Source organism: Myotis daubentonii, chromosome 16, assembly GCF_963259705.1.
Source record: "Myotis daubentonii chromosome 16, mMyoDau2.1, whole genome shotgun sequence".
Taxonomy (NCBI): domain Eukaryota; kingdom Metazoa; phylum Chordata; class Mammalia; order Chiroptera; family Vespertilionidae; genus Myotis; species Myotis daubentonii.
The window spans coordinates 42,571,203-42,594,316 of record NC_081855.1 but is presented as its reverse complement, the minus strand read 5'-3'; the positions used below and the strand labels follow the sequence as shown (position 1 = coordinate 42,594,316).

General features: G+C 52.5%; 2 protein-coding genes across 12 annotated transcripts in view; one reads left to right on the top strand and one right to left on the bottom strand.

The window, feature by feature from the left end:
- Window positions 1-292: 292 nt before the first annotated feature.
- Window positions 293-15,045, top strand: ETV4 (ETS variant transcription factor 4). 11 transcript variants are annotated; one of them, XM_059670298.1, is made up of 13 exons: window positions 295-510; window positions 1,022-1,132; window positions 1,312-1,405; window positions 1,624-1,671; window positions 8,431-8,484; window positions 9,720-9,843; window positions 10,245-10,406; window positions 10,628-10,887; window positions 12,874-12,948; window positions 13,081-13,149; window positions 13,326-13,498; window positions 13,769-13,870; window positions 14,189-15,045. In XM_059670298.1, the coding sequence occupies exons 2-13, from the start codon at window positions 1,073-1,075 to the stop codon at window positions 14,411-14,413; spliced, it is 1,446 nt and encodes a 481-aa protein (XP_059526281.1). In that variant the 5' UTR covers window positions 295-510; window positions 1,022-1,072; the 3' UTR covers window positions 14,414-15,045. The 11 variants fall into 11 exon arrangements, with proteins under 11 accessions (XP_059526289.1, XP_059526281.1, XP_059526283.1 ...); XM_059670300.1 differs by having other exon boundaries at window positions 9,717-9,843; window positions 10,263-10,406; XM_059670299.1 differs by having other exon boundaries at window positions 9,717-9,843; window positions 12,874-12,933.
- Window positions 15,046-16,081: 1,036 nt separating this feature from the next.
- The window catches only part of DHX8 (DEAH-box helicase 8), a 29,224-nt gene continuing 22,191 nt past the window's right edge, over window positions 16,082-23,114 (bottom strand). The window contains exons 19-23 of the mRNA XM_059670295.1: window positions 21,836-21,973; window positions 21,018-21,146; window positions 20,659-20,855; window positions 19,783-19,962; window positions 16,082-19,061 (exon numbers count right to left, since the gene is read on the bottom strand). Coding sequence (XP_059526278.1) covers window positions 18,842-19,061; window positions 19,783-19,962; window positions 20,659-20,855; window positions 21,018-21,146; window positions 21,836-21,973 — 864 coding nt within the window. The 3' untranslated portion in view covers window positions 16,082-18,841. The remainder of the gene's footprint in view (window positions 19,062-19,782; window positions 19,963-20,658; window positions 20,856-21,017; window positions 21,147-21,835; window positions 21,974-23,114) is intronic.

Here is a 23,114-nt window from a genome sequence, read left to right as displayed (position 1 = left end):
GAGCCTCGGACCCAGGGCCACCGCCGAGCCCCTCAGAGAAGCCACGGAGTCCTCAGCGTCCCTCTTTTCCTCCCAGCTCTTTCTGAATGAACTCCGGCCGCGAGTTTATTTTTTTATGAATGAGAGCCCAAGCAGTGAATGAAGCCAGGAAGCAGCCCCTGCTTTCTGATTGGCCCCCGCGACTGGGAAACTCCGCCCCTCGGCTTGGCCAAGCGAGTCTCCGGATTGGCGGGCGTGCCCGGCCCTGGGGTTTCATTCACAAAAGTCAATGAAACAAAGGGAACGGGGTTGGGGGGGCAGGGGGGAGAGAGCCTGGGCCGAGGCAAGGGAAATGCACCAATCGGCGGCTCCCCCGGGCACACAACTGTCCTCCGCGCCCGGAAAACTAGCTCGTGCGCTGGGGACCCGAGGCCCGGGCCGCCGCGCTCCGGCCTAGCCCCGCGGCCTCGCTGCCGCCCCAGAGCATGCTCAGGACCCCCTGCGTCTCCAGCACAGAAGCCCCGGCCTCAGGTGAGGCTGAGGGAGGAAGAGGGAGGGAGAGTGCCCGTGATTCCCCGCCTCGCCTTCAACACACCCCACACTCACCGCCACCTCCGCAGATTCCAGGGCGGGGGTGGGAGGCGCTGAAATTCAGGGTTGGAGGGGGCGCGGGAGTTGTGGGCGTGCGAATGGTGCGCGCCTTGCCCGCTCCTCCGCGCGCGAGCACACACACACACACACACACACACACACACACACTACACACACGTCTTATGTAACCGAGCCTGGGTAGATCAGGGCTGCAGAACGCAGCCGACACGGCGAGCCCGGCTCCCGGGAGCAGGTGGGACCTCCGTTGGCGGGAGGGGAGTGGTGACGGCGCTCAGAGCTCAGCAAACGAAACCCCACCATCGCCTGAGTGAGTCGGAGAAGTTTTGCCGTCGGACCCAGAGCCTGGGGACGGTCCCCTCCCCGTCGCCCTGACCCACCCCACCCCGCTGCTTTCCCTGGACGGTGTGCGAACGCAGCCCCCCCCTCCCAGGTCTCTGCCCCCGCGCGGGGCCCGGGCCTCGCGGCCGGAGGGAGCGGCCGGATGGAGCGGAGGATGAAAGGCGGATACTTGGACCAGCAAGTGCCCTACACCTTCTGCAGCGTGAGCGCCGCGCCTGCCTCCACGCCCGCCCCCGCCTGCACCTCGCCCCACAGCCCCTTCCCCCAGGCCCCAGGGGGTCCAGGGTTGCCCGGCCCCTGAATCACCCCGAGAACCCCGTCCCACCCCCTAGACCAGCCGGCCTCAGGGTGATTAAGGGGCATTCTTCTCCTTCCCGGTAGAAATCTCCCGGAAATGGGAGCTCGCGCGAAGCGCTGATGGTCCCGCAGGGGAAACTCATGGACCCCGGCTCCCTGCCGCCCCCCGACTCGGAAGGTAAAGAGCCGGAGAGAGAAACGCTACCCTCCCCACCACACACCCTCAAAGGACCGATCCTGGAGCCCCCACCCTTTTGCCAAAAAGACTCGCCCTCCTAGGGACGCTGATCATTCTTGGCCCCTGCCACCCCAAGGGGGGTCGCCGGGCTCGCTGGGGCTCCCTCCCTCACCATCACCTCCACCTCACCTTCTCCAATTCCATTATTCACCCCTCAGATCTCTTCCAGGATCTAAGTCACTTCCAGGAGACGTGGCTCGCTGAAGGTGAGTAGTTTATGACCTTTTCCATTACTGGGGTGGGGGGTGCTCTCAACCCCGCTATTCGAACCCAGCCCACTTCCTCTCTCCCCGGCCGCAGAAGCTCTGCAAGCCCCCTCCCCAAGGCCCCGGCCTTCCTGCGGTCCCCAGTGCCCAGCATGGACACTTATATTGATATTTATTTTCTCTACCCCAGCCGGGCTTGTGTAACTAGGCCTGGGGATGAATCAGACCATTGTGTGGGGTATTTGCTTATTTGAATGGAACTTGGCCCCAGGCCCGTTTTCCTGGTTGAAATTTTCATTTGCAAAGTTTGTTTGGCAGCAACCACCAGGCTGAGGTGTGTGTTGGGGTGTTGTGGGGAGGGGTTCGAGGAACAGGAAGATGAGGAGAAAGAGCAATTAATTTGTGACGTATCTTCAGGAGTTGCCAAAACATTGGTTTTTACCTAAACTCTTGGTTTCTCTGCTTCCCAACTCCCAGTGCCAAACAATTTTGTCTGAGCCAAAAGAACAACAAACGTTTAAATAATTCTTTTTTGCAGCACTTTGTCAAAGAGGGCTTTGAGCTCCCCCCTTCCCCTAATAGCCTTAATTGTCATTCTGATGGCAACTGAGCCTCCTCCTTCCCTCCTGAATTCCTCTACCCCAGGCAAATGCCCCCACTTGTGTGCCAGTGGGGAGCTGGGCCTTGGTTCAGTGGGGAAGTGTTGGGGTGGTGTCTCCTGGTTGGAGTCATCGGTGTGTTTTGGTGGGGCCTGAGGGTGTCGCTGGTGGGGCTGCAGGTAGGAGGCGAATGGTTTTGGTCTCAGAAGGAAGGGTTAACACCCCCATCTTAGGGTCCCTTTATTTTAACTCTCTGAAAACCAAGAAACCTTTTCGAAGGCTTTTCTCTTCTTTAGACTCTCCCCAGCCCTCCACCTGGGTATCCTTGGTGATTTTTTTTTTTTAAGCTCAAACCCTGCTCCTCTGGAACCCTCTATAAAAGCTTGGTGTAGGAAGGAAAGATTCCTGATTAGATCCTTGGAGTGAGACTGGATCTGTCCTGACCACTGTGGTATCCCCCAAAATTATATATGTTACAGAATGAGTATTTAGCATAGAGCAAGTGCTGGAAACATTTTGTGGAATTCGTGGCTCACTGGCGACTCGAGTGCTGGAGGGGCTTGGGGGTTCTGGGGCACTGTGCGTAAGCCCTGGGTGCCCCGCTGCGAGCTGCGGGCAGAGCCATGCCCGGGCTGCCCATCCTCCTCCCGAGGTTCCGGAGCTGGGCTGAAGCTGAAGAACGCAGAGGTGTCAGTTTCCACGTCTCTCAAAGACTTCCTTTCCCAGCGCCTGAGTTCAGTCTGGCTCACCAGGCTCCTTGTCTGTCAGTTGAGGGTCCCAGCGCTCCCCACAGTGGGCAGCTCCCAGGGCTGTGATCGGGGAGTGGGCTCAGAGGTTGGCATTTTGGCAGCAGCTGGTCCATTTGTGCCTGGGTTGGAATGGGAAGGAGAGGAAAATGTTCTCATCTTCTCTCAACCTTGGAAGCCCCACCCCTTGGCGGTGGGGGTCTAGGGACTGTACGTGTGTCTATGTGCATGTGTCAGTGTGACAGTCAGTGTGTGTGCTACATGCTGCTGTCCTGCAAGTCTCTGTTCATTTAAATCCAGTGGGTGGGGAGGTGGGGGTGGGGATCGTAAGACGGAGGGTGGGGGGGGCGCTGGGATCTCCTCGGTTCCCTCTTCTTCCTTCTGAGGGAGCAGCTCAGGTTCCCAGCTGGCGATGGATGGCCAGGCCTGAGGGGGGGGATGCTGAGGCCGCTTGCTCCTTCTCATTCTCTCTGTGGAGACAGATGCAGCTGCCGGGGCCCTGTCCCCCTGCACCACCCCAGCACCACCCCAGCCTCCTCTCCTGCCTCTTCCCACCAGGTCAGTGACCCCTGCAGCCCAGGGGGAGCTTTGGGGTGGCAGGGAGGGACTAGCCCCTTTGGAAACTTGCCAGAAATGGGGCGCATCCTTAGGAATGGGGGCCGCAGTCCAACCGCCGTCCCTCAGCCTGAATTTTCCCTACAAACCCAATTGGGAAAGAAGCAGCAGGCCCTTGTAATGTGTATGTGTGGAGGGGGAGATTGTGAAACATTCAATGGATGCCCAGGTTGGATCCAGGCTGATGTGATTGTGGGTTCAGAGTCTATCCGGGCATCATTGGGGGTGAGTGTGAGTAGGGCTCTGTAGGGGTAGGCAGTTCAGATATCTTTGGGGTTGGGGTTTTTCTAGACAGAGCGAAGGGGGATAAAGTGAGTCTAAGAGGGCATGTCTGGTTTCGGGGTGCCTGCGATCTGTTGAGTTGCCGGAGAAAGGATCGGGCTGCTGTACGGAAACGCAGGCTCAGGAGGCTGAGCCCACGCCGCGCTGGTTATAGCAAAAGGTGTGTTGCTTTTGGTCCAGAGTTGCTTTCCTGGCTTGTGGGGAACGCTCGGGGACAAGGACTTGGGTCTCTGTAAGGAACACGGACTGGGCCATCTATGGCCTTTGTGTGAGGCTGGGGTCTGTGGTGTCCCAGAAGCTCTGCGGATGAATTGCAGGGGTCCTTGAGCTCTCTGACAGTGTAAAGTGTTGGGGTGTGCCAGACACAAAAGGATTGTGGATTTTCTAGAAAGAGAATGATCCTCACCTTTTATGAGATTTTCAGAGATGGGTCTCTGCTCCCCCTTTCATAAGAGTCACTGCCCTCAATCCCCCTCCGCGGTGTCCAGTCCCCTGGCCCTTCCGTTTCCCCCATTGTCTTTGTAAATCCAAGGGGACCCTTTGTGTGAAGGGAGCGCCTGGGGGATGTGTTACTCGCGTGCTGCTGTGAAGTAAAAGGACGTAGGGTGTGTGTGGATCCCTGTGTGTGCCAGCCAGTGCCTTAGCATGTCTGTGGGGAGAGATGAGGTTAACCCCATCCCCCAGTCTTTTAGCTACAATACCTCCTTCTACGTATTTCCGTCGCCATCTCTTCTAGAAGGTTCTTGGGGACAGATGTCTGCTCCATAGGTACAGAACTGGTTCCTTCCAGTGCAGAGGGTGGGTGCAGGGTAAGGGTGAGAGCTGAGGCCAGCGTTGACACAGAGGAGCAGAAGCTTTGGGGGGTGGCTCCCCGCCTCTCCACTGGGATTCCTTAAGAGGCCCCTTCATCCTGCGATTGGGCCCTAGGAAGGGGAGATGGTGATGGGCTGACATGGTGTTGGGGGGTGGCTGATCTGAGGTGGAATTAGCTGCTTGGCTGGCTTAACCTTCCCATTCTGGCGCCCTGCTTGGGAAGTCCCCAAGCCCCTCCTCTTCTACTACCCACCCCATCCCATCCCCCTCCCCCTGCACAGCCTCTTTGTTAGAAGGATGTTCCCTAAATTTCTCTCTTTGGGCATTTTGCTGGCTTGGCACTTTGCCCATCCTTCATCACCTGCCATGTCCTCGGGCAGATCATCTCAACCTTAGTGCCAGGGTGGAGTTGGGGGAACACTAGCACACTGGCTTGGCAGCCAAAACTCAGCCAAGTTAACAAATAAATAAAGAGTGGCATACACTCAAGACCAAACATGGTCATTAGAAATCTCCTGCTCTCCAGGAACATGAGGTGCAATGTTAAATGTTCCTGTTCCTATTTCTTTTTGTTGTTGTTGTTAATCCTCACCCCAGGATATTTTCCCATTGATTTTTAGAGAGAGTGGTAGGGGGGTGGGGGGAGACAGAGAGAGAAACATCGATGTATCAATTGGTTGCCTCCCCGGTCGAGCCTGCAACCGAGGTGCATGCCCTTGACTGGAATCAAACCCGGGACCCTTCAGTCCACAGGCTGATGCTCTATCCACTGAGCCAAACCGGGTAGGGCTTACTGTTCCTATTTCTCTCTTTGTTAACAGTTTCTGAGCAACTGAGGCCCTGTCCCATTCCTTTGGGAGAAGCCAGTGTTCTAGGGAAGGGCCAATCAGGGACTGGTTCATGCCACAGCCCATTTTTCCCTCCACTGATTTCTCCTGGCCCTGGGAAGAGGGTGGCACCACCTCTTCTGGAGTGTGGTCTGTGTGCTGGGCGTGGCACACAGCCTCTGGGTCTGCTGTGGAGAGGAGGTCCTGGCCAAATCTTCAGGCCTGGGGTAGAAGGCGAGGCAAGATGAACCCTAGGGTTGTCATGTGAACTGGCATGTGACGTTAGTAGGAGATGCCCCCAGCCATTACCTCAGTAGAAAGCAGCAGTTAATGAAGCCCCAGAGGGGACTCTAGTGCGTCAGCCTCCCATGGTCTGCACCCCCCACCTCCCGTCCTCAGGTCCCGCCTTGCCAAGTAGCAGGGATGGAAATGTTGTTCATCCTGCTCCCGTTACCCCCATCCAGCCACCTGTGGTTGGGCCAGAGGACACAGCGTGGATGAATGTTGGCTTGCACCAATCTTGCCCATTCTTACTGGCACTTGTTACAAATAAAGATGCCTGGACCCCACCCAGGGCCTTTGGAATGAGACTTGGGGGTGGCTTGGAATCCACGTTTTAACAATGTCCCCAGATTCGTGATCCAGGCCAGTTAGGGAATGGTTGCCTTTGCGCCCGAGTGGCGCTTCTGAAAAGATGTGTGCTCCCTGTGTGTTTGTGTTTTTGCCAAGGGATTTCGTGTCCCACTGACTTACTTGGTCACTTTAGAATTGTTTTACGTTGATGTTTCATCAATTCTTTAGCTGTTGGTGGCTCCTGATTCTTAAACCCCCTCTACCCAATCCCTCTGTCAAGAAGTCAACTGCCTATAAACATCTATTTTAATAAAACACTTGAGTTTTAAAGAGTGGCGTACACTCAAGACCAAACATGATATTTAAAGCAAGTTGGTGAAGAATTTTCCTGCCACAGCCTCAAGTGTCCCATGTGAGAAGGGTTTTCCCCAGAGGACCTGCCTCTAATGGTACCTGGTGGTGGAGAGGGGGTGCCCTCAAGGTGAAGGAAGGGCTGGTTGGTCAGGATCTCTTCAGTTCTTACTCCCAGGCCTGCCACCCTGGCTCCCACCAGCCTGAGGACAGAGGTCATTCTATCTTTATTCACAAAGTTGACAAATGATGCATTGAGTGCCTATTCTGAGCCAGACCCCATTCCTGGGGTACTGGGGAATCAGATGAAAAGACAGATAAGCCCCATGCCCTCAGCAAGCTTAACTTCCTGGTAGAAGAGATGGACAAGAAACATGTGAACATAGTAAGTTCAAGGACCCATACCGTGCTGGGGAAGAAATAAAACGGATGCGAGAAAGGACTGGGAGGGGGACCACTTTGGTCTGGGTGGTCAGAGAAGACCTCTGAGGAGGTGACAAAGTGAACTAAAACTTCAGTGGCCAGAAAAAAGCAGGCAGGCAAAGATCTGGGGAAGAGGGATCAAGCTGATGAGCTTTGAAAGGAGGCCAGAGCTCTAGAGAGTAAAGGGCCAGCAGAGGCAGGTCAAAGAGGTAAGCAGCATCAGACCACGCGGGGCGCTGGAGGCCGAGGGGAAGAGTTTGGGGTTCACACTTTAAGCAGGAGAGCGAAGTGATTTGACTTCTGTTGCCCTGACAGCTCTGTGGCAAACAACCGACGATCGGAGGTGAGAGTGGACGTAGGGAGTTTTGATCCGAGGCTGTGGCTGAAATCACCAAGGAAGCAACTATGGAGCCTTTGCCCAGGAGCAAAGCAGTAGAGTCTGGGGTGTCTATTCGTACAGGCTAGGATGAGGGAGGGTGTTCTCCAGCCGTCCCCTTGGACCCTCACCCTTACCAGCCATTCCTGATTCTGGTCGTCTTCTCCATCAGCTTCTCCACTGTCTAATCTGAGGGCAATCTCCTGGGGTTTTATCACCTCACCTTTGAGCCCCTCTCTTCCTGGACTATCAGGAAGTTCTTCTTGGTGTCTTCCCTTTCCCTTCCTGCTATAATCTATTCTTGAGAGAGGGACAAACCTGGGCAAAGACTCTGGAGTCAGGGGAGGTACTCAGCTGTAGACCCACCTGAAGGAGTTGGTAAGAACTGGAAAAAAAAAAAAATCAACCCAGATGTCCAGGTTGGAGGCCATGGATGAGCTACTGTTCTACTTTAGTTTTGCTGCCTAATTTCCAAACCCAGCTCCACCCCCACTGCACCTGGGAATGCTCCTCAAGAACTTCCAAGCCTGGGAGCCCTTCTCTCTTCTAGCTGCACATCAAAGGGATGAGGCCCTGACCTCCCAGTGTCCCCAGCCTCTTCCTCTCCATTGTCAGCCCTTTTTTTTTTTTTTTTTTTTTACCTGTTCCAACCACCCTCTTTTCTCCATTCCATCTCTTTTCCTGGGATCTAAATTTCTAGATTTCATCTTGGAGATTGTATAAAATGCAGATTCCATCCCAGATTCAGAATCTCCCCTGCGATTCAAAGTTCACAGGATCTCACTCCTTGTAATGCCTGCACATCCCACATGTGACTGCTGTTGCTTTGAGAGCTTTGTAAACTCTGAGGGGCAGGGCTGTCTTCACTTCAGAAAAATGGAGGGAATAAAGACAAAGCATCTAGGAAAAGACTGGAATCTGCTCAGACAGGTTCTGAGCATCTGCAGCCTCTCCCCTCCAGGGTCTTAATGGAGCCAGCGATGGAGGGCACTAGGACCCGGTGTGGAGTTGCCTTCATTCCTAGGAAGGCTGTTTTATTTTTGGGGTGGGTGCTAAGCTGCTGGGCTGCTTTAATGGTATCTCCCAGGGGCTGCCATCCAGGGCCCCACCCTCCCTCCCACTCTAGACTCACCTTTGACCTCTCTTCTTCGCAGCTCAGGTACCAGATAGTGATGAACAGTTTGTTCCTGATTTCCATTCAGAAAACTGTGAGTAGAGAGGGCCCTGGGTAGAGGGAATGGGGAGTGGGGAAGGGCAGGAAATGAGTCACAGGGACAGAGAATCACAAAAGATCAACTTGTTCTCTCCTAAAGAAAGGGGTGAAGGGCAGGGCTCCCCATTCTTGGGTTTGGACTCAAAGACCAAGGCAGTAACTGGGACATGAAGACCTTGGGGGCTTCTCCATCCTAGCTGGGTGACCTTGGAGCAGACACTTCATCTCTCTGACCCTCCATTTCCTTATTGCTGAAATGGGCAGGCTTGGACCAGGCCAGCAGGGTCCAGTCCTAAGTTACTTCCATGCAACTTGAGAGCTATTTTGTGCACCCCCCCTAACCCATTAGCAATGTCTGTAGACATTTTTGGTTGCCACATCTGGAGCTAGGTGCTCCCGGCCCCTAGTGGGGAGTGTCATGGGATGCTACTAATACCCTACAATGCTCAGGATAGCCCCCCCAACAAAACATTCTCTGGCCCAAAGGTCAGTAGTGCCGCTGTTGAGAAACCCTACTTTAATTTAATGCCAGGCACTTTGCTCTCCACTGTCTTCCCCAATAACATGGAACGGGGCACACATAATCGGAAACAGCAGATAACAGATGGGTTGGTGGTAGGCATTTGACCCGGCTGCAGTAAGACAGAACCGCACACTCTGCCAGCTCGGACCCAGCTCTGTGCTTCTCCGCCTGGTGGCTGCAGTTTGTGGACGCAGCAGGGGCTACAGGAAAGGCCGATGTTCTCCACAGATAATGAGGAGCGTGTGTATCATGTTCGTCAGCTGACGTGCGAGTGGCTAATACCCAACCTCCATCAGAAAAGAAAGATTCTTTACAGCCCCAAACAGGAAAACATCTCTCTCCCTTGGAATTTTCCAGGGCGCTTGGGAAAACCACAGGCCCTCGGTTGAAAGTGCTCGCCCCTAAAAAGGTGTTTTGCCCTGGGGCGGGGCGGGGGGTTGCATTAAATGTTGAACTCGAGACCATTTCTTTGGTTACTATTAGACACTATTAGACACTTTCCTGATGTAGAAAACTAGACATAACGTAAGTAGCCAAACTGCTTAAAAGTGTGTGACTATGACTCTGCAAACTGAGACCCAGAGGAGGGACGAGGCTGTGCCCGTCACCCAGCCGGTCCTCAGAGAGCAGGTGTAGGAAGCTCTTACTGCCTCTTCTGAGACACTCTCTGCCCTGCTCTCCCCCCCCCACCCCCCACCCCACAGTAGCTTTCCACAGCCCCACCACCAGGATCAAGGAGGAGCCCCAGAGTCCCCGGACAGACCCGGCCCTGTCCTGCAGCAGGAAGCCGCCACTCCCCTACCACCATGGCGAGCAGTGCCTTTATTCCAGGTGAGAGGGCCGGCCCTGGGGGGCGGGGGGGGGGGTCACACACTCATGAGCAGAGGCAGCAGTTGAGATGCAAGTGAGACAACAGAAAGGATTTCCGAGCTCCTGTAAGGGAGCAGTACAGTGAGGATATCCTCTGAGTAGTGAGGATGAGAAACGCAGGCGTGGGGTCCGAGGGAGCTGTGTGAAGGCTGGCCGAGTTTGTTTCCACTGAAGAAACAAACTGACTGTTACCATCTGAAGAAGCCCAGTGGCTCTGGCTCATGCCATTCCTTTCCCAGCACCCTGTCCTCTTCCTGCTCCTATAATCCCCGTGCCCTGACTTCTCTGGGGGTGGGTGAAGGGTTCAAAGATGCTCGCCTGGCTTCTCTGCCCCCTCACCCCTGTCTCCCCCTCAACTCCAGTGCCTATGACCCCCCTAGACAAATCGCCATCAAGTCCCCCGCCCCTGGTGCCCCCGGACAGTCGCCCCTGCAGCCCTTTCCCCGGGCAGAACAACGGAGTTTCGTGAGATCCTCTGGCACCTCCCAGCCCCACCCTGGCCACGGGTACCTCGGGGAGCATAGGTAAGGAGACTCCCAGAATGGGAGCCGAGATCTCAGCAGTTTTCCCTCAGTCCCTGAGGGCCCTCCATCCGCCCTTAAGAGACCTGGTGTGGGGGGAGGTAGGGAGGAAGGGACATGGGTTCCCACACCCACACTGGAGCCCACTCGGCCAGCTTTGGGAGTGGCAGGCCGAGGAGGGCTTCATCTAATCCTCTCTTCCTTCTCCATCCACCCATATCCAGCTCCGTCTTCCAGCAGCCCTTGGATATTTGCCACTCCTTCACATCCTCTCAGGGAGGGGGCCGGGAACCCCTCCCAACCCCCTACCAACACCAGCTGTCGGAGCCCTGCCCACCCTACCCCCAGCAGAGCTTCAAGCAGGAATACCTTGACCCCCTGTACGAACAGCTGGCCATGGGCCAGGGTGGGGTCAATGGGCACAGGTACCCAGGGGCGGGGGTGGTGATCAAACAAGAGCAGACGGACTTCGCCTATGACTCGGGTAAGAGACATTTCAGGTGGGAGGGGCTGGGGTGAGATTGCTGGGTGGGGTGGCATGATAACCCCCACAATGTCTTTCCCCAAGTTCTTTACCCTCCTATCTTTTTACTGGTTCACAAACCCAACCCATTCACTTCCTTCATAGAGTCAGAAAAATTGTCATTTTTTCAATCAGCAAACTTATATTCAGATAAAAAATAAATGGGATGTAGGTCCCTACCCTCGGGTAGCATGCGACTTAATAGGAAAGTTAAGACATGTTTTCTATGTCTATTTAGCAGGTGTCTGGGGTTTTAATTACCTGTAGAGACCACAGTACTGTTTGAGGAGTATGAATTTGTGGAGTTAGAGGATACAAAGATTAATAGGTTGTTCTCAGTCCCAGAGATGCTTAACAATACAAAGGGAGCCCAGGGTGGCTCATCAGTTGAGCGTTGACCCATGAACCAGGAGATGAGGGTACAATCCCCAATTCTGGCTCAATCCCCAGTCTGGGGTGTGCAGGAGGCAGCCAATCAATGATTCTCTCTCATCATTGATGTTTCTCTCCCTCTTTCCTCTCTCTGAAATCAATAATTTAAAAAAAATCTATGTTTTAAAAATACGAAGGGATTTGAATGAAGAGAAACATGAACTTGAAACTAGCCAGGTTCATAGTTACCAGTTGGGACTCAGGGTTAATACAACGTGTTCAACTCCACCCTCTTGGCCAGTGCTGGGTACAGAAGTAGGGGCTGCTGTAAATTCTAGTTCCACCCCGTGTTGACCTGAGTGAGATGCCCTCAGCCATATTCTATTCATAAATAGCTGTAGTTCAAAGCCCCAAGTGCACAGGGAAGGCCCTTCTCAGGGAGGAAGGGCCCAGAAAACCTTGGCTTGTTACACTGTTACCATCCCCGATTGAGTTTCTATGCAAAGTTGCATGAGAAAAATATTCAGCCATTAGAATAGGCTCAGAGCTGGCCAGAGCTTTCAAATTTCCCTTTTTCTGATGCACAGTCTTTTAGGGGCAGGGGAATGAACCACAAACCCCCAGGCTGCCTGAGTGAGAACCAGAAGGGCACACCTCTCCTCAACCCCGGGGCATAAGCCTGAGCCACGCCTGGCAGTGAGGTGCAGGAAAGAGGAGGGAGACGCTCTTGCCGCTGACCTTCAAAGGATGTAGACCGGAGGAGATCATGTTACTTGCCCTTGAACTCCTGCCCCTCCCCCTTCAGCTTCCTCTGAAAGGAGTCAGGAATTCCATTCACAAAATGGATGCATGAATGAGCCCACTCTCCCGCCTCCTCCCGGAGGTGTCAGGTTTCACCATCTCATTCATAGGTGGGAGTGGAGGGCCGAAGGGGCTGGAGCTTGAATGGGTGGCTTCACACCACCTCCTCCTCCAGGTGGAGTGGGGATGTTTCAATCCTATGGAATGGAATCAGATGGAGTGGAATGTGCTCTGCTGTCAGAGCTGGGGAAAAAAAAAAAAAAAACAAACCCGGCCCAGTGCCCACTGTCTCTTCCCTAGTTACAGATCCATGCAGGCGCTCCCTCCCACCCACTCTCCTTTCCTCCACTGGTTCCTCCCTCCCTCCCTCATGTAACACACTGGCAGGGAATCTGACCTGCTGACCGGAGGTTAGCCCATTCCAAGGGAGTCTTAGACATGGACACTGTACCCTTTCCCCGGAGGTTCATCTCTATCCCTGCCTCCTCCCCCTGAACTCACAGGAAACAGCTGCTCCCTGGAATCCTGGGCCTTGTGGAACAGCTTTACCCAGCCCCAGCTGCTGCCATCCCTGCCCCCTGGCTCAGCCCTCAAGCCGAAGGCTTCCAGCCTCACACCCCCTCTGGGTGAACTTCCCCTGGGACTGTGGTAGACAGGCAGCTGGGAACAGGACCGGAAAGCAGGCCGGCAGGAAGTTCTTAAGTGTGTGTAGGCCTGTTGCCCCCACCTCCACCCCAGCCACCTATAACATCCCCCTTCCTTCTCTACCCCCAGATGTCCCTGGGTGTGCGTCCATGTACCTACACACAGAGGGTTTCCCCGGACCCTCTCCAGGTGATGGGACCATGGGTAAGGCAGCCCCCTCTCCCTGCCAAGTCCTCCAAGTTGGGGGAGGGTCTCCTGACCAGGAATCCCTCTGGACACTCTGGGGTCTCATCAGTGAACCCCCAGATCTGAGTGACCCCCAACTTCCTCCTCAAGGCTATGGCTATGAGAAACCTGTGCGACCATTCCCAGATGATGTCTGTGTCGTCCCTGAGAAATTTGAAGGTCAGAGACGTGACTGTTCATGAGAGGGGCAGGTTTTTGTCCGTGCCCTCTGACTGTGTCACCTGGGAATCACATGACATTTCATGAGAAAGGGCCTGGAAAGACCCCGGGGAGAGAAGGTTGCTTGGGGGACCCGCAGGCACAAACCCTACACTTCTGTTTCTTGTGTTCCCCAGGAGACATCAAGCAGGAAGGGATGGGAGCGTTCCGAGAGGGACCGCCCTACCAGCGCCGGGGTGCCTTGCAGCTGTGGCAGTTTCTGGTGGCCCTGCTCGATGACCCGACGAATGCTCACTTCATTGCCTGGACGGGCCGGGGGATGGAGTTCAAGCTAATAGAGCCTGAGGAGGTGGGCCTCTCAGATGTTCCCCCCCTCTCCTTCCAACGGATTTTGGGCCTGGAGATGAGAGAACCTGGGAACGGGCACATGCGTCTTCACCATCATCGTTGCTTTCACTAACCTGAATTCTTACCAAACCAGGGTCTTTGAGCTGGTTGCTTATTTGCATGACCAGCTCAGCATTTTGCACTAAAAATCTCAAGTGCTCTCTCTGACCTGCCTCTCGCTTTTCCTCTGCTGAGCTAGCATCGCCATCCCAAAATTCTCCTGTTCCCCCAGGTCGCCAGGCTCTGGGGCATCCAGAAGAACCGGCCCGCCATGAATTACGACAAACTGAGCCGCTCACTCCGATACTATTATGAGAAAGGCATCATGCAGAAGGTCAAGGGCTAGGGGTCCAGGGACAAGAGGGTGGGGGCAGGGGGACAGAAGAGCATTCTTAGGAGTTTGTAGGAGCAGACAGACAGGGAACCAGTCAGAAGGGACAAGAAATTGTGGACAATCCCCAAAAAGTGCTAAACATTAAGAAGTCCAGAGCATGGAGAGGTTGAGATTAGAGGTGAACCCCAGAAGGGAGTTGGCTGCTTAGAGGAATGAGTATGGAGAGAAATGTACTCCACACATCTGCCTAGACCCATTCCCCACCCTTAACATTGACCTGGAGAGAGTTAGACTGACCCAGCCCCTCTCTTCCCGCAGGTGGCTGGAGAGCGTTATGTGTACAAGTTCGTGTGCGAGCCTGAGGCCCTCTTCTCTCTGGCCTTCCCGGACAATCAGCGTCCAGCTCTCAAGGCCGAGTTTGACAGGCCGGTCAGTGAGGAAGACACAGTCCCTTTGTCCCACTTGGACGAGAGCCCTGCCTACCTCCCAGAGCTGGCTGGTCCTACCCAGCCCTTTGGCCCCAAGGGTGGCTACTCCTACTAGCCCCCAGCAGCTGCTCCCTGGCCACCGGGGTGCTGTCCTGTGTACATATAGATGAATTTGGTGTTGGGGAAACCCTCACTCTGAAACCCACAGATGTCTTGGAGCAGGTCCCCACTGGCCTATCAGCCGCCCTGGCCCAGACTCTGAGCCGTGCACCAGAGTCCCTGGGAAGGACAAGTGGAGACACTCCAAGTGCAAGGTGGAGTCAGAAACTCCTGGGGGTCTCACCTCTGACCTCTTCCTAAGTCCATCTTAGAGGCCCAAGACCCTCCCCCACCCCCCGTCACAGAGAACAAGAGTTTGTTCTGTTCTGGGGTACAAAGCAGCACCCCTCCTTTATCCTGGTGCAGAGGATGCACTGAGCTCCCAGATCGCCCACTGTGGGGAGGAAGAAGCCTGGATCTTGCACTCCACTCCAAGCTGTGGCCCTGGAGGGTCCTGCTTGTCAGTTCTTGGTGCTCCGTTTCCCAGAGGCAGGGGCAGGGGAAGGGGTGCTGGAGGAAGGAACGTGGGATGGGGGCGGGGATGGAGGCAGGGAGGGCTCGGTTCCTGCTCTGAGGGCCCTTTGCTCTGCCCGTTCCTAGGCCCAGGCCTGGGGTGTCACCCTAATAAAGGCCCCTGCTTCTCCTGTTCTCCTGTGTCGTCCTCTTTGCTGCCATGGGAGAAGGACCCAGGGTTTAAAAGAGCTTGACCTTGGGGCAGATGACCAGTTTGGGGTGTTTCCCTGACACAAGTTACCAAATGGGTTCTTGGGAAAGGACAGGTCACCTTTTTCCTCTGGAAAATGGGTTCATGGGCGCAGTGATACTTGCTCTTTTCCCCTCCCAGGATTATTGTGGGAACACCCTGAAATCATGTGCGTAGGGCACTTTGTAATCTAGACCAGTGCTTCTTGCCCTCCCTGTGGGGGTGGGGCTACTGAGCTCTGAGGCCTCCTGGAGCGTGTTCAGGCAGGGTTTGGCCTGTGGTTTGTGATCACAGTTGCTCCCGTGAGCCACGCACAGCGTGTCCCCGCTCCTGCCATGGCTCCAGGTTGCTGTTTCTGCTGAAGTTGGGGACAAGAGTTTGGAGAGGATTTGGAGAACAGAAAAAGGCACCCAGAACAAGCCCTGGGTTCTGGCCAGTGTAGGAAAAGGACACTAGATCTTTGGGGGAAAAGGTAAGTGAGGATCAGCAGATTTTCCTTGCCCAAATCTGGGGGAGAGCAGAACACTGGAGCCATGTGTTCGTGGGGGGGCGGGCAAGGCTGAAAAACCAGTGACACCTAGAGAAAGGAGTGTGAGTATGACAAAGGGGTTCTGTGGAGGTACGAGGCCGCTGTAGGCCCAGGCCCTGTGCAAACAGCTTCCCAGGAGCCAGGCGCTCGCCAGTTAAATCCGAACCACAGCCATGCTGAGGCTGGACTGCCCTACCCTCCAAGCCTGCCACACCTCCACCCTAAGTTCCTGCTCAGCACTAATGCTAAGACCCAACAGTCCTCACAGGAAGGGATGCCTCTCGACCACTACCTACAAATAAAAAGCAACATTTTACTCCCCTAGAAACACAATATCAATGTACTGATGTTTTCAAAATTTAGAGCAAGGAAAATAAAATTTTTAAATACAAGTGTAAAATATATATATATATATATATATATATGTGTATATATATATATATATATATATATACACATAATGATATATAATTTAATTCCACATTAAAGCCAGGATATCACAGCAAGAAGGTGAAAAATTTGAATGGAATGGAAACAGGTCCTGAGCACTGCACATGACACAGGGATTTAGATGAGAATCAGCATCATGGAAAAACGTCTTGCAGGCTGAGACCTGTGACCTCTGACCTCTAAAATGTTCACTAACAAGCCGCTCCTCACAACTCTGTTCAAAGCTTTAAACTTGGAGGGGCACTGCTCCGAGGAGACAGCTACACCAGCCCCCCAGGAAACTCCTCGGGCCAAAGAGCCAAAACCAACGTGCTCCAGACTGGATGAAGGTGAACCCAGGGCCGAGAAGCCTGACCCAGCAGTAGAGCTCACACATGCCCCCTGGGGACAGTCCCCCCACATCCACAAACAAGCACAGACTCAGCACATGTGCAGGGGCAGGAAACTCCTGAGCTGGGCTCCCGCAGGGGTGCAGTGAACAGTAGACTTTAATGGCCAAGAAGATTCCAGCTCCCTGCATGAGACCCACATCCTCTCCAGGGTTGTCATTCAACCTCGGGTAATATTGGTTCAAGGAAGAGAAACAAGGGCCCCATTGTGTGGAAGCAGCAGGCCAGAGTCCTTCTGAATCGCTGCAAGCCCCCTTCTGAGCAGACTGGGCAATGCGTTTCCTGATGGACAGTCAGGTCAGACCCCACCATGTGATAGCAGAGAAGTTAGCCCAGCACCTAGGGGGATGTTCAAGAACACCCACAGAGCTGGGATCCTTCATTTTTCATACCAAAAACCCAGAAAGATGACCAGCCCTGTCTCTCACCTTGGCCTGTTAAACATCCCCTTCTCAACCTGAGCTTATCCACAAAGTCCATCTTCAGGGATTATGATCTCAGAGGTGCCAATGCCATCAGTGCTGGTCACTCATCTGGGACAGGTGGGCTACGAAGCCCAGAGCTGGGTCCTGGAGACCTGGGCTGGAATTAAGACTGGGGAGCTGGATGCCCAGCCAATACGGCCTTTTCCGTTTCCTCTGTCAGCCCCTGCACTCTTCTCCCTTTAAGGCCTTAAGTGTTAGCACACAAACATCCCCCTGCCCTTATTACAGGCCTGGGCTTCCTGAGGAGCGCACTCAAACAGAATCCAAGGCTCACGCTCAGCTCAAGAGGGGCAGGGACCTCAGCCGGCAGACTCCCTGGCCTATATTCCCCTCACTGGTTCTCTGAATTGTGTCTTTGGAGCGGATTTGTCTGCGGCCCAATGACAGCCTACATTCCTTCATTTCCTGCAATGTTGCATAGTCTTTCAATGTCTGGCTACACTTCTATGGCAGTTCTAGTATTTACATAATTTCAGAACTTACTAGAATGGGGGAGGTAGTGCAGGCAACATACAAGGTGCCTGACTGCCCAGGGGCTTCTAAACAAGCTCCACATCCAGAGCAGCTTTCCAGACGTCCCACAGCCCGGCCTGGCAGCACCCGTCTGATGTTCTTCCTAGTCAACAGCCTCCTCAAAAACGGTGAGAAGCCCTGGCCGGGCAGCTCAGTTGGGCAGAGTGTTGCTCTGATATGCCAAGGCTGTGGATTCCGTCTCCGGTCAGGGCACATACAAGCAACCAACAAATGCATAAATAAGTGCAACAACAAATCAATGTTTCTGTCTCTCTCTAAAAAAAAAATAATAATAATAATAAATAAAAATTTAAAAATAACTGGGCACCGGGAAGTGGCTATTCCACAACAGAATGCTAAGAGCACACCACGCAGTGAGAGACCCAGAGCACAGATACTGGGCAGCACAAACCGGCTCTGAGAGGTGTCATGTTGGTTTTCTGTTTGGGACAAGGGAGGGGAAGCTTTGGCCATAAAAACCCTTTGTTAAAGCCCATCAAGGACCTCAGGGAAAACAAAATAAAAGCTTTGTGATTACTGCACGTTTCAAAAGGAAATAGGATACGCTGCACATGGTGAGGGTGGTAGGTGGGAGAGCCAGGGACAGCCTTCTGTAGTCAATGTGTGGCATCTGTAACCACTCAGGCGCCAGACCTGAGAGCCTGTGCCATGGAAGAGGTTAATCGTGGGGCGACCCGCGGCAGGGCTGGGACAGTGTAGGTGCTAAGACTGGAGATCTGCGCTGTGCATCACCTCTCAGCCTAAAGAGGCCCTGGGCTCTGGTTTCAAGGGACTCTCCACCATGTACACCAAAGCCCCAGATACTAAGTCCCCCCACCCTGAGTCCAGGCCAATATCCTAACCTTTCAGCTCAAAGAAATCTTCACAGAAAACCATTTTTGTTTCCTTAAGAAAATAAATATTATTGGGTCAAGGGGAAGTACAAGGGCTGGACAGGAGCAGGAAGTGGGGCCAACACTTTCAATGAGCTTCATGGCTCCCTCCTCCACGCAGTACCAGCTAGGGCATCAGGGTCCCCATCGTGTCCATCTGTCTGCATGTCCAGGTGTCCAATGCTCACAACCCATTTCCCATCCCAGGGCTGCATGAGTTACCCCTTTCTTGGAGATGATACAGTGTACCCCGTGTTGGCTGTGAGCCCCAGGTGGCCCCAGTGACTTGGGGTAGTGCAGGCTGGACATTCTGGTCAAACCAGGCGTAAATCCCTGTTTCTATTTTACCACAAGGGAAGAAATGCAAATCAAGTTTGGAAGATGTCCAGTTAAGATCGTATCCTCATGGTCAGCTTTTCAACAAAAAGAGTGAGTCCAAGCCCTGGGCCACTGCCGCAGGAGAGACAAACAAGCCTTGCCTGTCAGCGCCGCCGGAAAGCCCGGGATATTCTCCAGGCGTTGGGCTCCTCGTAGCGGTTGTACAAGGGTTCCAGGCGCTGCTGCTTCTTCTGCTTGCTTAACTTCGTCGGGTCGGAGACCTTGAAGAAGGCAGGAGCGAACTCCACCAGCCACCGGGGGTCGATGGTGGTGACCTCACGCATGTACTCCTTTGTGGTCAGCACCAGCTCATGGTACACCACCCTGAGGGGATAAAGACAGGATCGAGTCTCCAGTCACCCAGGTCCCCGATGGGCCGCAGCTGAGCTTGCATTTTAGCCTCTCACCTCTCCTGCCTGACCCCTCAGGAGACTGTAGTCTCTCTTTATTACAACCACACTCCAATACCGAGGCGGCTGCACACCTCTAAGCACAAGAAAGCTGTCAGAATCATGTGTTCTAGACCTGGCTCTGGCTCCATCTATTCACTGACAGAGTGGATCACACCACTTCTCTGGACCTGTTTCCTGCTCTGTGAAACGGGACGGTGGTTTTTCAGGCTGTCTCCACAGAACTCTAGGGTCCTGGAGAGGAGACTCAGGAGCTGCCACAGGGAGATGGGGGAAAGCCAAGCAGGCAAGGCTCCATATCTCCAACCCTCCTATCATGGCGGCACAATGGTCTTAAATCCGTTTTATATTAGGATAGGTAAGATTACAATTTTTTTTAAATGCTACTTGAAAAAATTTCTTTAAACCACCTCACTAAATGATCTCAAAGATCCTTCCTACCTCTCATTCCCATTATTTTATTGCTCTCAAGAGTCTGACTGTGCCTAATTCACCCTTCTGCTGCCCTAGAAATATAGGCAGTGTTAGAATAGGAAGTGCTGGGGCGGGGGGCAAAGGCACAAACACAAAGCGCCAATAGATTTGCAGGTTCTCTCTGCCCAGAACAGCTCCCAGACCCGGGCCTGCCCACCTACCATTCCGGCTGTCTGTTGAAGAGAGCACTGGAAGGGTGGATGTAGACCACTTGCTGGTCGATCAGTGTCCGGTAACCCTCCTGTGGGTCTTTCTTGGCAGCATTTCGGAAGAATCCACTGCAAATGGCCTTCTGCACTCGGACTGTGGACTTACCGCAGGAAACCACATCCAGCTTGTGTCTATCAGGAAAATGAATCAAGAGAGGACAAAGATGTGAGACAACTCTGTTTTCAGAGATTCTACCTTCCAAGATGACGGTGCCCAACACCCCCATCTAGGGTCCCCAGAGTAGGCACCAGGACCCTTCTTCTAGCCCTAAGAGTACTAAAGGGGCAGCTCTCCCAAGTGGGCAAGATGGACACAATAAGAGCCAGAGACTTAATTTAACTTGACTAATAATGTTTCAGATGCTTGTAAATAAAGAGATTTTTTTCAACAATAAATTATCTTCCTCTCAGAAACTTTTTATTGATTGATAAGAGAGAGAGAGAGAGAGAGAGAGAGAGAGAGAGAGAGAGAGAGAGAGGAGAAACATCAATGTGAGAGAGAAACATGGATCGGCTGCCTCCTACACATGCCCCAACTGGAGATCGAGCCCACAACCTGGGTATGTGCCTTTATTGAAAATCAAACCCGCAACCCTTCGGTGCACAGGATTATGCTAAAACCAACCAAGCCACACTGGCCAGGGCTCTCAGGAACATTCTGAAGTGATTCTCAGCTGCACCCTTTCGTGGAGAGGAGTATAACAAAAATGGAAAAGCTGGAGAAGAGTTATGCGAAGAATCTGTAGCTCCACAGTACATACAGAGATGAACAGACACGACATTCAAGGAAGTTCAACTCAAACATGGGGAAAAGACACCAGATGTTACCTGTCCATTATGCCTAACATCTGCTTGCGAATGTCCTGGGCCCGGCGCAGAGAACGAGCTTGGATAAAGTTCTCATAGCACCAGGGGTTGGAAAACTTGTTGTTCTTCCAAGAATTGTACACGGCCAACAGGGTGAGGTGGTCTCCTTCGGTTTGGTGGAATTTGGCCTTCTTCTGATCAGCGAGGGCTTGTTTATCCTGCCAAACAGTGGGAAAGGAGATTATTTTCCGCCCAGCAGCTACTAAATGAACACCCAGCAGTCCCAAGAAGCCCTACACGGCCCTGTTAAGTGTCCACATTAAGCACTGGAGTGGCAATGGCTGATTTCATTCATATGAACGTGGGTCCGAACTCCCTACCTTGGGCCTGTAAAAAACGTTCTGCACAGACAGCATGGACACAATGGTCAGCATTTCCTCACTGCAGCCCAGATGCACAGACATGATCAGCATTTTGCACAGCATTGGTTCCAGTGGGAATTCTGCCATCTAGAGGGAGAAGAAGAAACTACAATTGCTTCCCTGTGGAAGCTCCATCTGGACTTGCCAACGTGAGACTCTGGTAAACAGACCATAGGAGGTTTACCCAAGCATGATGATGTGGGTGGAATGCCTGTCTCTATCAGAAGACATTGCTGTTTTTATTTCCCAGAGAAATTCCAATTAAATACATGTGATCAAGAACATAACTACTGTTATGGTAGGTGGAAATTTTACAGACATCTGTTAAAATTAAGGCTAGACTCAATAATATATCCCAAGGTAAAATTGACTGGATAAAATTTATTTTTCTGTAAAAAAACAATTTTAAGCTCTGGCTAGTGTGGCTCAGTTAGCTGGAGCATTGTCCCATGCACCAAAGGGTGGCAGGCTCGTTTCCCATTAGGGCACATAACCAGGTTGCGGTTTTAATCCCGGTTAGGGCATGTGTGGGGGGTGGGGTGGGACGGCCGATCGATTTTTCTCTCTCACATCAATGACTCCCTCTTTCGCCCCCTTCCTCCCTCTAAAAATCAATAAGATATAAAATAGTGGGAAATGCAGTTAAAAAACAGGCATCTAAAATTGTGCTCAAAATTATCCAGAGCCTCAGAGCTTGATTTTGCACAAAACAAAGAGTAAAGAAGACTGGCCAGGGTATCTTTCCAAAAGCACCAGAAATTAAGTGTGTCCCCTACCCTGCGGCCCAGGCGCGTAAGCAGGCCCTCATCATCCAGGGCCCCCAGTGTGTACAGCTGCTCCATGGCTGTGATCAAGGTTTCCATTGGTGGGGCATCCATGAAGTCAAAGGACAGAAGGTCATTGATGCCCATGGCCTAGAAGAGAAGGGAAGAAAGTGTGTGATGGGAAGGTCAGCCTCTCCAGTGAAAAAAGACTATTTATTGGCTTTCTTTCCGGTTTCTTCAACAGCAATTAGGAAGCCATCAGCAAGATTAGCAGCATTCTCCAGGGCTGGGCCACACAAAACTCAAGACTAGTAGAAAGCATATACTTTCTCAGACACTTTAAAAACACTCCTCAAAAATGATAATACATACAACTCAACAACAATAAGACAAATTAAAAAACGGGCAAAGGACCTGAATAGATATTTCTTCAAAGAAGATATAAAAATGGCCAAGAAGCACATGAAAACATATTCAACCACCCAGCCAGCATGGCTCAGTGGTTGAGCATCGATCTATGAACCAGGTCACAGTTTGATTCCCAGTTGGGGCACATGCCTAGGTTGTGGACTGAATCCCCAGTGTGGGGCATGCAGGAGGCAGCCGATCAATGATTCTCTCTCATCACTGATGTTTTTATCTCTCTCTCTCTCCCTCTCCCTTCCTCTCTGAAATCAATAAAAATATGTTTAAAAAAGAAAAGATACTCAACATAACTAGTGATCAGGGAAATGCAAATGAAAACCACAATGAAATACCACTTCATACCACTAGGAGGATGGCTATTAAAAAACATACACACACACACACAAAACAGGAAGTATTGGCAAGGATATGGGGAAATCGGAATCCCCATACATTGCTGGTGGGAATGGAAAACAATTTGGTGATTCCTCCATAAGTAAAACATAGAATCTCCATATCATCCAGTACTTCCACTTCCAGATATATACCCAGAAGAATTGCAAGCAGGGTCTCAAACAGATACTTGTACACTAATGTTCAGTGGCATTATTCACAATAGCCAAAAGGTAAAACGCCCCAAATATCCATCAATAGATGAATGGATCAACAAAACATGATATATACACACAATGGAATATTATTCACCCTTAAAAAGGAATGAAATTTTAAAACATGCTACAACATGATGAATTCTGAAAACATTATGCTAATAAAATAAGCCAAATACAAAAGGACAAACATTGTTTGATTCCACTTACATGAGATAAATTCATAAAGAATAGAAAGTAGAATAATGATTACTAGGAGCTGGAGGCGGGGAAGGGAT